General features: G+C 50.5%; 1 protein-coding gene across 10 annotated transcripts in view; it reads right to left on the bottom strand.

The window, feature by feature from the left end:
• GDPD5 (glycerophosphodiester phosphodiesterase domain containing 5) overlaps nt 1-12,075 on the bottom strand; it is a 107,600-nt gene that overhangs the window by 41,227 nt on the left and 54,298 nt on the right. For 9 of the 10 annotated variants that reach the window (XM_049889803.1, XM_049889802.1, XM_049889809.1 and 6 more), the window contains one exon: nt 4,717-4,893. In XM_049889803.1, coding sequence (XP_049745760.1) covers nt 4,717-4,833 — 117 coding nt within the window. In that variant the 5' untranslated portion in view covers nt 4,834-4,893. Of the gene's footprint in view, nt 1-4,401; nt 4,691-4,716; nt 4,894-12,075 lie in introns of those variants that run through there. The other variant, XM_049889801.1, reaches the window with a different exon arrangement.

Genomic DNA, 12,075 nt, shown 5'->3' with positions numbered 1-12,075 from the left:
CACATGCAGTTCCTCCTGCCTTGAGCTTCCCCACACCTTTCAGATATCAGCTCTGGTAGGGCACGGGCTCAGCCTCGAGGCTCTCCCTGCCCCAGTAGTGTTTCCCTCTGCCTCCACAGTGATCCCCCTGGGTGGTCTGGGTGTGTTGGCTCCTGTCTGCTCCCTCACCAGCCTGGGAGCCCTCCAAAGAAGGGAGAACCAGGTCTGATCCACTGTGACCCAGGGCCCATCGCAGGGCTAGGACCAGAGCAGACATCACAGCAGGGTTGTTGATTGAATAAATAACCATTGAATCCCAGACAAGGCTGTGTGAAATAGGGGAGAGGATACAGGATGGGGCTGCAAGCAGGGGGCAATGAAGGCTGGGCCTTCAGCTCCTCAGCTTGAGTAAATCACATACTTTTCCTGGAGGGGATCAAATAAGCTTAAAACAGCCTGAATCAAAAGGCAAAAGATGGTATAGAAATGCCAGAGAGCATCGACTCTCACTGTCCTGTCTCCTTCAGTGTCTCTGGCTGGGAAGTTCCTCCAGGTGTCTGACCTATATCTCTCTTGCTATAGAGAAGCTGGGTTTGACACTGTGCTCCCTCCCACAGATACGATGTCTTCAGGAGGTCCTGTGGGGACAGCCTGAGAAAAATCTTCTGTCATAAAAAGTCCTTAATTGGCAGCATTACAGTAATGAGTCACAGGCAACAACCAATTAATTATTCCCAGTTATAAAAAGCTTCACTTCCCCTTCCTTACTGGTGAGTGAGCCGGCCTCCTGCGACCAGACTCCTCCAATCCCGGAGCTGGGGAAGGAGAATAGGTCATGCCACATCTCTGGTCCTCAGTTTCCTGTTTCCTTATTTGTCAAGCGTGTGCCCTGGGGGAAAGGGGCTGTGTGAGCAAGGGCTGGAGGAGGTGGGAATGTGGCAGGCTGGTAGGGGAGGAAGGAAGGAAGGGGGCCAGCTTGGCTGGAAAGGAAGCTCTTTGCCCACCCTTCAACCACCCCAGGGTTCACTTAGGTACTTGAAGGCTAGATCTTAACCAGGAAAACCCTGAGGGTTCCTAGCCTGGCATTCAAGGCACTCTAGATCTTGTCCCAAATCCTCCTGGCCCAGTGTTCTTTCTCCTCCATCAGGCAATTTCCCAAGTCCCCCACTCCTCCTTTCATCTCCTTCCAGCGCTCTCATTTAAACACACATACTCAAAATATACGTGCTCTCTCCTTCAACCTCCATCCTCCTGAGGCACGGGCTGCAAATCTATCTGACTCCCTGGGTGAGGCTCCACCCATAAAATGGGGATAACAATTAACCATGCCCCATGGGGGTGTTTTAACAATGAATGGGGCAATGCCTGAAAACCACTTGGCAAGGCTCCTGGGCAAACTGTAGGTACTCAATAAATGTCAACTGTTACTATTACTGTCATACTTCATTTGCCAGCGGGAGGATGACCGTGAGATGCTTCAGAGACTCACTCACCCATCTGTCACCCCATTTCACAGATGAGGCCCAGAGAGGTCAGGCTTCACAGAGGAGGGACTTGCACACAGGCTTCTCTGAGTTGAGGGATGCAGGTGGGGTTAGGGGCAGAGGGCTCCCCCAAGAGAACCTGAGGGGAGGCAGTGGTGCTGTGGGCAGGGGCAGGTGTCCCCAAATGAGGAGGGGAAGGTGGGAGTGAGGAGAGGTACAAGGGCCACTATTAGACCCTCCTTGCTCTTGCAGAGGCCTCTCCTCCACCGCCCAAGCCCCCAGCGCTCTCCTCTCCTCTCCTCTCCTGGCCCCAACAGTGTTGTTCCCAGGGCTCATTCTGGGCCTCTGTTCAGCAACATTTATGGAGCACCTACTATGCACCACCCAGTCTCTGAGACATGAGATCGCTGTTTTTTTCACTGTGCCAGGCCGAAAGCCCAGCCCCCATCACTGTCCTCTCCCAGCTGTTTCGGGAAGAATGCGGAGAAAAGAGGAGAGAGAGGCTGAGAGGCTGAGGCATGGAACCCAGGAGGTGGGAGGAGAAGTGGGAGTGAGGTGAGGGGCTGGGGGAGGGAGAAGGGGATGCTCATCCTCTGCTGTGAGTTTCGGGGTCACCTGAGGTGAGTTCAGCCCTCTCTGCAGAGGCCTTACCACCCAGAGCTGCTGCAAAATCCTCTCCCCACTCCCAGCCAACCTGGTGTACAGCCTCCAGCTTTTGCCCCAACCCCAGTGCCACTGACCCTGGTGTTTGCAGAGCCTGCACCACTCTGGTTCCCAATCAGCTCAAACCCAGCTCTGGCCCACAACTTCCTCTACCCTGGGCCTTGTGCTGGCCACAGCCAAGAGTTATCACTTCCTAAGTCCATGGCTTGCGCCTGGCCAGTCCAGAGCCCACCAAAGGACATGAGACATCCTGGGCGATACATCTGTCCTGATGCCAGGACAGTGTCTGTCCGGATGGCCAAGGGCTTTCTGCTTGGAAGCTCAGTCACCCTTCTCCCTTCGCCTCAGCCATTTTCCCATCCCCGTCCCTGCTGAGAGCACAGTGTTGAACCTACATTGCCTGGGTCCAGATCCTAACTCTGTTCCTCACTAGCATCCCTATCTTCAGTTTCCCCAACTGTGAAATGGGGCGATGATGATCTCCAGCTTATGGGCTTGTTGGGAGGAACACAAGTAAGGATGCGTGTCAGTGCTCAGCATTTGCCCTTCTGGATACAGAAAGGTCAGGGCACAGTGAGACTCTGCTGCCTGACCCCAGCCCCTGAGGAGGGCTTAGCTTGGAGTAAAGCAGAGAGGCCAAGGAATTCTGATGACATCTGCCTTAGTTTTCTAGTGCTGCTGTAACAGAAATGCCACGAGTGGATGTCTTTAACAAAGAAATTTATTCTCTCAGTCTAGGAGGCTAGAAGTCCAAATTCAGGGCACCAGCTCCAGGGGAAGGCTTTCTTTCTCTGTGGTTTTGGGGGAAGGTCCTTGTTATCAATCTACCCCTGGTCTAGGAGCTTCTCAGTGCAGGGACCCAGGTCCAAAGGACATGCTCCCCTCCTAGTTACTTACTCTTGGTGACATGAGGTCCCCCTGTCTCTCTGCTTGCTTCTCTCTTTTCTATCCCAAAAGAGACTGACTCAAGATACAACCTAATCTTGTAGATTGAGTCCTGCCTCATTAACATAACTGCCTCTAATCCTGCCTCATTAACATCATAGAGGTAGGATTTATAACATATAAGAAAATCACATCAGATGAGAAAATGGTGGACACTTATACGATATTGGGAAACATGGCTTAGCCAAGTTGACACACATTTTTGGGGGATACAATTCAATCCATAACATCATCTAATCCCCACCCCCCTCCCATTTCAGAGATAGAGAAACTAAGGCCAGGAATCTGGCATGACTCATCCGAATGACTGGCCATAGTTAGCACAGTGCTGGTCACTTCATGCTCATGATCTTATGGACTCCCCACAGCAGTTCTCTGAGGGGGTGCGTGTGTTACAAATGAGGAAAAGAAAGCTGAAAGTCAACTAGGTACAAGTGGAAGAGGCATGGTTTGAACTTCAGGTCCACTTGACTCCAGAACCCACACCCTTCACCACTGAGGGGAAATTCCATGTCCACGTAAGTGGGAAAGCCTGTAAAATCTGGTTCCCCAGGAGCTGTGCTTGAGGGTGGAGAGACCAGGCTCAGGAGGGACATGCTCTGTGGCCTCGGGCAGGTCCTTTCCTCTGCTTTGCCTCAGTTTGGCCATGTTGCCGCCTCTGTGCCAGGCCCTGTGTTGTTGGGGATATGGCTGGTGTGGACCTGATACCTGCCCTGCTGATACCTGCTTCTCCTGTTTGGAGGTCACAAACCCAGTTCCTAACTCAGTATAGGGTTCTGTCCCTCACCACCACATGAAGGAGGACAGACAGGCTGATGACAGCAGATAGACAGGCAGATAAGCTTCCCTGACCTCCCCATCCAGATAGCCTGCCCAGAACATGGCCTCTGACCTCAGCCTCCCCATCCCCTTGGCCACTTCAGCCTGTTTGGGGGCTGGCTGAATTCAGAGGCTGGCTTCTTTGTTCAGACATGCAGGAAGGAGGAGGAAAGTTGTTTTCCAAGCAGCAAAGCTTTTAGATAAACATCACACAGGAATTGGGTTCCTTCAGAGAAGAAACTAGATCTGCTGGCTGATAGTGCCCCAGGGACGGGAGCTCGACTTGGGGTCTGGCCCAGGGATCCAGGCACTGAAGGAGGCTTTATCCATCTGAGCACCTGCTGCCAGCCCTGGCAGGCCCGTAGCTCAGGTGACCGGGCCCTTGTGCCAGGCCACAGCCCTGCCAGCTCCCAGGCTCCAGGATGGCCGGGCTCACCTCCTCACCCTCTTTTCCAGCCACCTGCCTGCCTGCCAATCCAGATCTGCCAGGATGCTGAGAACTTCTGCTCACCTTGGGGTGACTCCTTCTTCCTGGAGCTCCCCTCCCTGCTCAGACCTTGGGAGCAGCCCAGGCCCCACCCTGCTGGAGGAGAATTCTCATCAGTCTCTGAGTGCTTCACGGCTACAAGCAGGACAGATGAGCTCCTTTCTTGCCCACCTGATTAGGTAGATTCAGGAACTTTTATGGGCCCATTTTATGAGGGAGAAGCTGAAACCCAGAAGGAGCACTGACCCATCTGGGCCCACATAGCAAATCCATGCCAGACCCTCATGTTGGCTGGGGTTCCCTGGTCCCTTTGATCTTGTCCATCCCAGCGTGGCTCACCGGTGTGGTGTCATCGTGGGAGCGTTGGTAGCGCTTCCAGCGGCAGCCATAGATGCCCGTGAGGCAGGAGAGGCACAGCTGTGGCTCATAGTACTGCAGAGGCTGGTGTCTCACCATGCTCGTGCTCACGACCCTGGTGCCTGGCCCTCATGCACCCATGGAGGCCCCCAGCTGGTCCTGTGGGAGGAAACACAGGGCTGTGAGGCAAGGGAGGGACAGGCAGTCAGCCCCGGACACAGCAAAAGTCATTGTAGCCTAAGTCAGGGCAGGTCACCCTCTGCTCAAGGTCCTCCAGATGCTCCCCGTCTCCCTAGGAGTCATAATAGCCCACCCTTGAGGGTCCTTCAGGACCTGTCCCCTGCCCACCCACCCCTACCCTCATCCCTCCTCTCCAGCCACACTGACCTCCTTGGTGTTCCTCACACTTGCTGTTTTCTCTCCCTGGTATGCTCCCTCCTTCCCCTCCTCAAGTCTTTGCCCAAATGTCCTTCTCTCAGCCAGACTTTCCCAGATCACCTTCTGTAAAACTGCACTCCTTCCCCACACTCCCTATGCCATTCTCAGCTCGATTTTCTCAATCATGTTCTAAAATATCATTTGCTTATATATTTTGTTTCTTGTCTGCCCTACCTCGCTATAAGTTTCATGAGGCAGGGTTATTTGTCTGTTTTATTCTCTCCCCAGTAGCTAGAGCAGTGCCTAGCACACAGCAGACTTTCAAAATAAACATTTTTAGTACATTATCACAAATCATCCTAAAAGCTGACATGTATTGAGCATGTCAAAATACGCCAGGCACTGTGTATTAAACCCATTTGACAGTTGAACAAACTGGGGCTCAGAAAGAGAAAAAGGTTTTTCCTGGCCTGTGGTCACACAGCTGGATGTGGTCACTCTGGGAATCTGCTCTGCTGCGCCAAAGTGTCCATTCATTCGGGCACACAGAGGCCCCAGCCTGCTGGGGCCTGTGGAAGCTGGTGGAACAACAGGAGGTGTGTGGAGGGTTGAGTTGCTGACACCAGGAGCAGAGACACCTAGCCCCTCTTGATACGCTGGGGACACTTGCTGGGAGATCAGCCTTCTGGGGTCAGTGCTGACCAAGTGTGGCCAGATGGCCATTGGCTTGGGGCACCTCACATACCCTGAGTGTCAAGCATCATTTGATCCTTAACATCAGAAGTCCTGGTGGCGCAACGATTAAGAGCTCAGCTGCTAACCTAAAGGCTGGCGGTTCGACCCCACCCAGCCACTCTGTGGGGAATATCTGACAATCTGCTCCCAATCTGCCCCCATAAAGATGACAGCCTAGAAAACCCTACGGGGCAGCTCTACTTGTCACATGGGGTCACTATGGGTCAAAATTGACTTGAGAGCACCCAATAACAACAACTATGCCACCATCAGGTTGTTATTATTGTCACTGTACCATTTTACAGGTGAGCAGCTTGGATCTCAGAGCAAAAAAATGACTTGCCCAAAGATGCACAGCTGTGAGGACTGTCATGCCTCAATCCCTGGTCTGTGGGGCTCCCGAAACTGGAAGCCACGTTCTATACCAGGCCCTGTCCCGGGCCCTGGAGACAACTGTGAACAGGACAGACACCACGAACCTCTCAGGACCGGCATGGGGAACAGGTACTGACTGTCCGCCAGGCACATTCCAAGTGCTTTCCACATGTTAACTGTAACAACAACCCTAGAAAGAATTACCATTTTTAAACTGAGATACTATAAAATTCACCCTTTTAAAGTGTACAATTCAGTAGTTTTTAGTAATTACAAAATTATGCAATAATCACAACTATCCAATTCCAGAACCTTTTCATCACCGCAACCAAAAACTCCATATCCGTTAGCAGCCACTTCCCATTTCCCCCAGGTAACCACTAATCACTTTCTGTCTCTATGGATTTGCCTATTTTGGACATTTCATATAAACAGAATTATGCAATCTATGGCCTTTTGTGTCTGGCTTATTTCAATTAGCACAATGTTTTCAAAGTTCATCCATGTTGTAGCATGTATCGGTACTTCCTTAATTTTTATGGCTGAGTAATATTCCATTGGATGGACATATTACATTTCGTTTCTCCACTCATCAGTTGATGGATATTAGGGTTGTTTCTACCTTTTTGGCTATTCTGAATCATACTGCTATGGACATCCATGTACAAGTTTTTTCGGGGATGTGTGTTTTTATTTCTCTTGGGTATATAACTAGGAGTGGAATTGCTGGGTCATGTGGCAGTTCTACATTTAACCTTTTGAGGGACTGCCAAACTGTTTTCCAAAGTGGCTATATCATTTTCCTTTTCCAAAGTACGCTCATTATCCTAGATGAGAAGTCTGAAGCATCAGAAGATGTGTTTACTTGCTGAAGGTTACACAGTCAGAACTAATATTCAGGCAGCCTGGCACCAGGGGGCTTATTTAAGCCTGAGGCTAGCAAACTCCTTTATGGCTTGCAAGCTAAGAATAAATTTTACATTTGTAAATGGTTAGAAAAAAAATAAATAAAAGGAAGAGGACAATTTTGTAACATATGAAAAATTATATGAAATTCAAATTTCAGTGCACATAAATAAAGTTTTACTGGAAAGCAGCCACACTCATTCATTTACATATCGTCTATGGCTGCTTTCATTCACTACAACAGCAAAGGTAAATAGTTACATGGAGACCGTGTGGCTTGCAAAGTCTAAAGTATTTCTGATCTTTTACAGAGACAGTTTGCTGACCTCTGCAACGACTGAGCTGTCATAGCTCCTGAGCCAGTGCTCTAAGTGCAGCGTGGGATGGAGAAAAGGGAGGCTGGGGGCACTTAACATGGTACAGGGAGATCCAGGGCATGCTTCCTGGAGGCAGCCCTGAGCTGAGGTCTATAAGAGGAACAGCCCCTAAGAGGCCACTCTCAAAGTGCCTCGGTGGCTGCACCGGAAAGCCAAACTGGGCTACTTTCCACCTCTTGGCCTCACCCAGGGCCTCTGCCTACAACATCCCCCTCCCTGCCCTCCGCCAAATGTAACCTCAGCACTGGGATTACAGCTTCCAGTCTAAAGAAGAAGATGCATTAGGGGCTTGCCGGGAATATCGACTGACCGGAGCCTCTTAATTGCTGGGAATCTTGTCTAGTACAGCCGCTTCCCAGTGGCTCCCCGGGGAGGAATGTGGAATATGGTGCAGCTGCTCAGGGCTCTCCCAGCCGAGCCCAGTGCTCAGGGGACTCTGTGGGCTGGGGAAAGCTCTGGGGGCGCTGGGGAGGCCTTGAGTGCATGTAAGGGGATGCTCTTGGCTTCACTCCACTGTACTCCCAAGGTTTGGGAAGCTTCATGTGCCCACACACATTCACAAACTTTCGGAAGGGGTAGAAGGCAGGAGTCCAAAGCAAGGGGGACCCCGAATACCCACCAGATTAGGGCCTCCACTGTCAGATCGCTGCTTACCATCCCAGGAAGGGAGGAGGCAGACGATATGTAGAAAGAAGCCTGGATTCATTGTGCCTCAGCCACTGTTATGGATTGAATTATGTCCCCCCAAAATATGTGTTATAAATCCTAACCTTTATGTCTGTGGTTATAATCCCATTTGGAAATGGGTTGTCTTTGTTATGTTAATGAGACAGGATTAGTGTAGGGTGTATTTTGAGTCAATCTCAATAGCGCTTTAGCTGAAAGTTTACAGCTCAATTTCTCTTACAAAAATTTATACACATACTGTTTTGTGACATTAGTTGCAATCCCCACAATGTGACAGCACACTCCCCCTTTCCATCCTAGGTTCCCTGTGTTCATTTGACCAGTTCCTGTCCCTTCCTACCTTCTCATCCTGCTTTTGGACAGGAGCTGCCCATTTGGTCCTGTATATCTGATTGAACTAAGAAGCACGTTCCTCACATGCATTATTTTTTGTTCTATAGTCCTGTCTAATCTCTGTCTCAAGAGTGGGCTTCAGGAATGGTTTCAGTTCGGGGTTAACAGTGCATCCGGGGGCCATAGTTTTGAGGGTTCCTCCAGTCTCTGTCAGACCATTAAGACTGGTCTTTTTACCAGAATTTGAGTTCTATTCTATATTTTTCTCCTGCTCTGTCTGGGACCCTTCTATTGTGTTCCCTGTCAGGGCAGTCATGGGTAGTAGCCGGGCACCATCTAGTTCTTCTGGTCTCAAGCTGGTGGAGTCTCTGGTTCATGTGGTCCTTTAGTCCTTTGGGGAGTTAATCTCTTTTGAGATATAAAAGAGATTAAACAAGCAATCAAAAAGCAGAGATGAGGGGAGAGAGATTCCAAGCCACATGAAAATCACCCAGAAGCAGAAGCTCAGAAGAGACAAGGATCTTCCTCCATAGCTGACAGAGAGAAAAAACCTTCCCCTAGAGCCAGCACCCTGAATTTGAACTTCTAGCGTCCTAAACTGAAAAACTAAATTTGTTTGCTAAAGCCATTCACTTGTTATAGCTGCACTAGGTAACTAAGACAACTACAGACTAGCTCTGTGACTGGAGTCACTTACGGCCCTTCTCTGAGCTTGTTTTTGAATCTGTAAAGTGGGGTAACAGCCAGTGCCTTGACTTCTGCAGGAGACCAGATGAGGTGGGAGTGGGAGATAAGGAGCATGGCACTGCCATGACTGAGGGACAGCAGGTGGACATTCTGCTAACAGGAGAACCCACACCCAGGTTCCCCTGCCTTCATCTTCCTTTCCCAGGATTTTCCTGACCCGGGGACTGACCTCCACATGTCCTCTGCCCTACCTTCCTCCCATCCCCACCCCCCCCCACCCCCATGACTAAGCATTACAACACCCCCAGGAATGGAAATTCCACTTCAAATCTGCAAAAGGGGGAAGTAGAACTGTGTGTGCGTCACACCTCAACCCAGCCCAGGACTCAGATTATTCTAGATCTTGGCATCTCCTCTCCCCCAGGTAGATTTTCATACCGTCATACTGTCAAGACATCTTTGGGAGGTGGACCCATTCTCTTTCCTCTGCGTGTTCTCCTGGAGCTGTCACATCCACTCCCATAGCTTCAGTTACCAGGTACTGCTAGAGCTACCCAATCACCACCTCTCATTGACATAGCTGTGGCTCCTGGCTGTCTCCCAGGGGTGTCATCAGACCCTGCAGACCAGCATGGCCACACTGACCTCCTTGACATTTTTTCACCATCCCCTTGGCCACACCCTTGGTCCAGACCTCATGGCTCCCCTGGACAGGAAATCCTCTCTAGCCTGCCATCTCAGACCCCACCTGCAGTGAGAGTGAGCTTTTTAAAGTGCAAATGAGCAGGATTTGGCCCCCACAATTCCTCTAGCCTCACCTTCCCAGTCCTTGCTGTCCGTTTAGCTAGTTAAAACCACCTTATCCTGGTGGCCCAGTGGTTAAAGCATTTGACTGCTAACTGAAAGGTTGGTGGTTCGAAGCCACTAGCTGCACCACAGGAGAAAGCTATGGCAGTCTGCTCCTGAAAAGCTTACAGTCTAGAAAACCCTATGGGGCAGTTTTACTCTATCACCTGGGGTTGCTATGAGTTGAAAACCGACTAAAGGGCATCAAACAACAATAATCCTTCAAGGCTCAGCTCAGATATAACCTCTTCCAGGAAACCTCCTTTCAGTGCTCAGGTTTGGTTAGAGGTCTCCCTGGTCTCCCATAGGCCTGCATGTTCCTCCTTGCCTGGGCACCCTGTGTGAACACTGTTGACACGCCTGGCTCCCCCTCTGGACTGGGCCTAGGAGTGACATCCATGACCTCAGTGACTAGCACAGGGCAGGTTTCCAGGGCCATACTTCAGAGGCCGGAAGTTTTGCTAACAGAGGTGTGCTGCATTGCTCAGAGGCTGGGCAGTCAGGAAAGGCTCCAGGAGGCCAGGCTCTCCACCCTTCCCCCACTGGCCCATTACCTCTACCTTCCTCTTGGGACTAACAGCATTACTAAGGATCAATGATTTCTCCAACCCACCTCCCAGGGCGGCTGTTATCAGCCGAGTTCCTGAAAAATGCCCTGCCTGAGTCCCTGCTGGCTCCAGGACAACAAAATCTCTCACTTCTGAGTCTGGTGTTTGAGGCCCCTCCCCAACACAAAGTCCTGTTTTCTGTCAGAAATACTGACCCTCTTTGGGAACTTCCAAAGCCTCCTGTTTGCACAGGGATGGGCCTTCCAAGAGTCTGCAGATGAGGCAGAGGGGCACCTGCTGAGGAGCGGAAGCAGGCTGTGGGGGGTGGGCCCACGCCTCCTGGGGCGCTCCCCTGCTCCTCCTGCCTCCCATGATCTGTTACCAGGCTGCCGGGCTCTCACAGACCATGCTGCCTCTGGCCCTAAGCCCAGTGGAAAGATCTGGGGCTGGGTGTCACGGCGGGGCCTGGTTCTCTCAGCCGACTTGCTGCGTGACCTAGGGCCTTACTTTACCATCTGAGAGTTGGGGACTGGATGGGGCGACACATAAAGGTGCCCAGGTCTGCAATAAAGGGGAATGAAGTCCTGATACATGCTACAACATGGAGGAACTTGAAAACATTATGTTAAGTGAAAGAATTGTTATTAGTTACTGTTGAGTCAGTTCCAACTCATGGCGACCTCATGTGTGCAGAGTAGAACAGCTCCAAAGGGTTTTCAAGGCTGTGACTTTTTGGAAGCAGATTGCCAGGCCTGTCTTCTGAGGTGCCTCTGGGTGAGTTCGAACCAATGTAGTAGCTGAGCGATTAACTGTTTATGCCACCATAAAATACCATATATTGTATTCAGGTGAACTGTGCAGAATAGATAAATCCATATAGATAGAAAGTAATGAGCAATGGCCTAGGATCCCTGGTGGTGCAGTGCTTAAGATCTCAGCTGCTAACCAAAAGGTCGGCAGTTTGAATCTATCAGCCACTCCTTAGAAATCCCATGGGGCAGTTCTACTCTGCTCTATAGGGTCACTATGAGTCAGAATCAACTCAATGGCAATGGGTTTGGGTTCTTTTGGTATAGTCCTGGGGAAAGGAGCCCTGGTGACGCAGTGGTTAAGTGCTCAACGACCAGAAGGTCAGTGTTTCGAACCCACCAGCCGCTCTACAGGAGAAAGATGTGGCAATTAGCTTCTGTAAAGATTACAGCCTTGGAAACCCTATGAGGCAGTTCTACTCTGTCCTATAGAGTCACTATGAGTCAGAATCAACTTGATGGCAATGGATTTGGTTTGGTTTTTTAGGCCTGTGGAGGTTGGGGAAAAAGGTGAGTAACTGCTAATGGGCACAGGTTTCTTTCTGGGGTGAGGAAAATGCCCTAAAATTGAATGTAGTAATGGCTGTATAACTATGTGAATATACTAAGTGAGTTCTGCACTTTCAATGGGTAAATTGTATGGTATGCAAATTCTATTTC

Source organism: Elephas maximus, chromosome 7, assembly GCF_024166365.1.
Source record: "Elephas maximus indicus isolate mEleMax1 chromosome 7, mEleMax1 primary haplotype, whole genome shotgun sequence".
Lineage (NCBI taxonomy): Eukaryota > Metazoa > Chordata > Mammalia > Proboscidea > Elephantidae > Elephas > Elephas maximus.
Note: the sequence above shows the minus strand (reverse complement) of the source record. Positions and strands in the feature narration are given on the sequence as shown.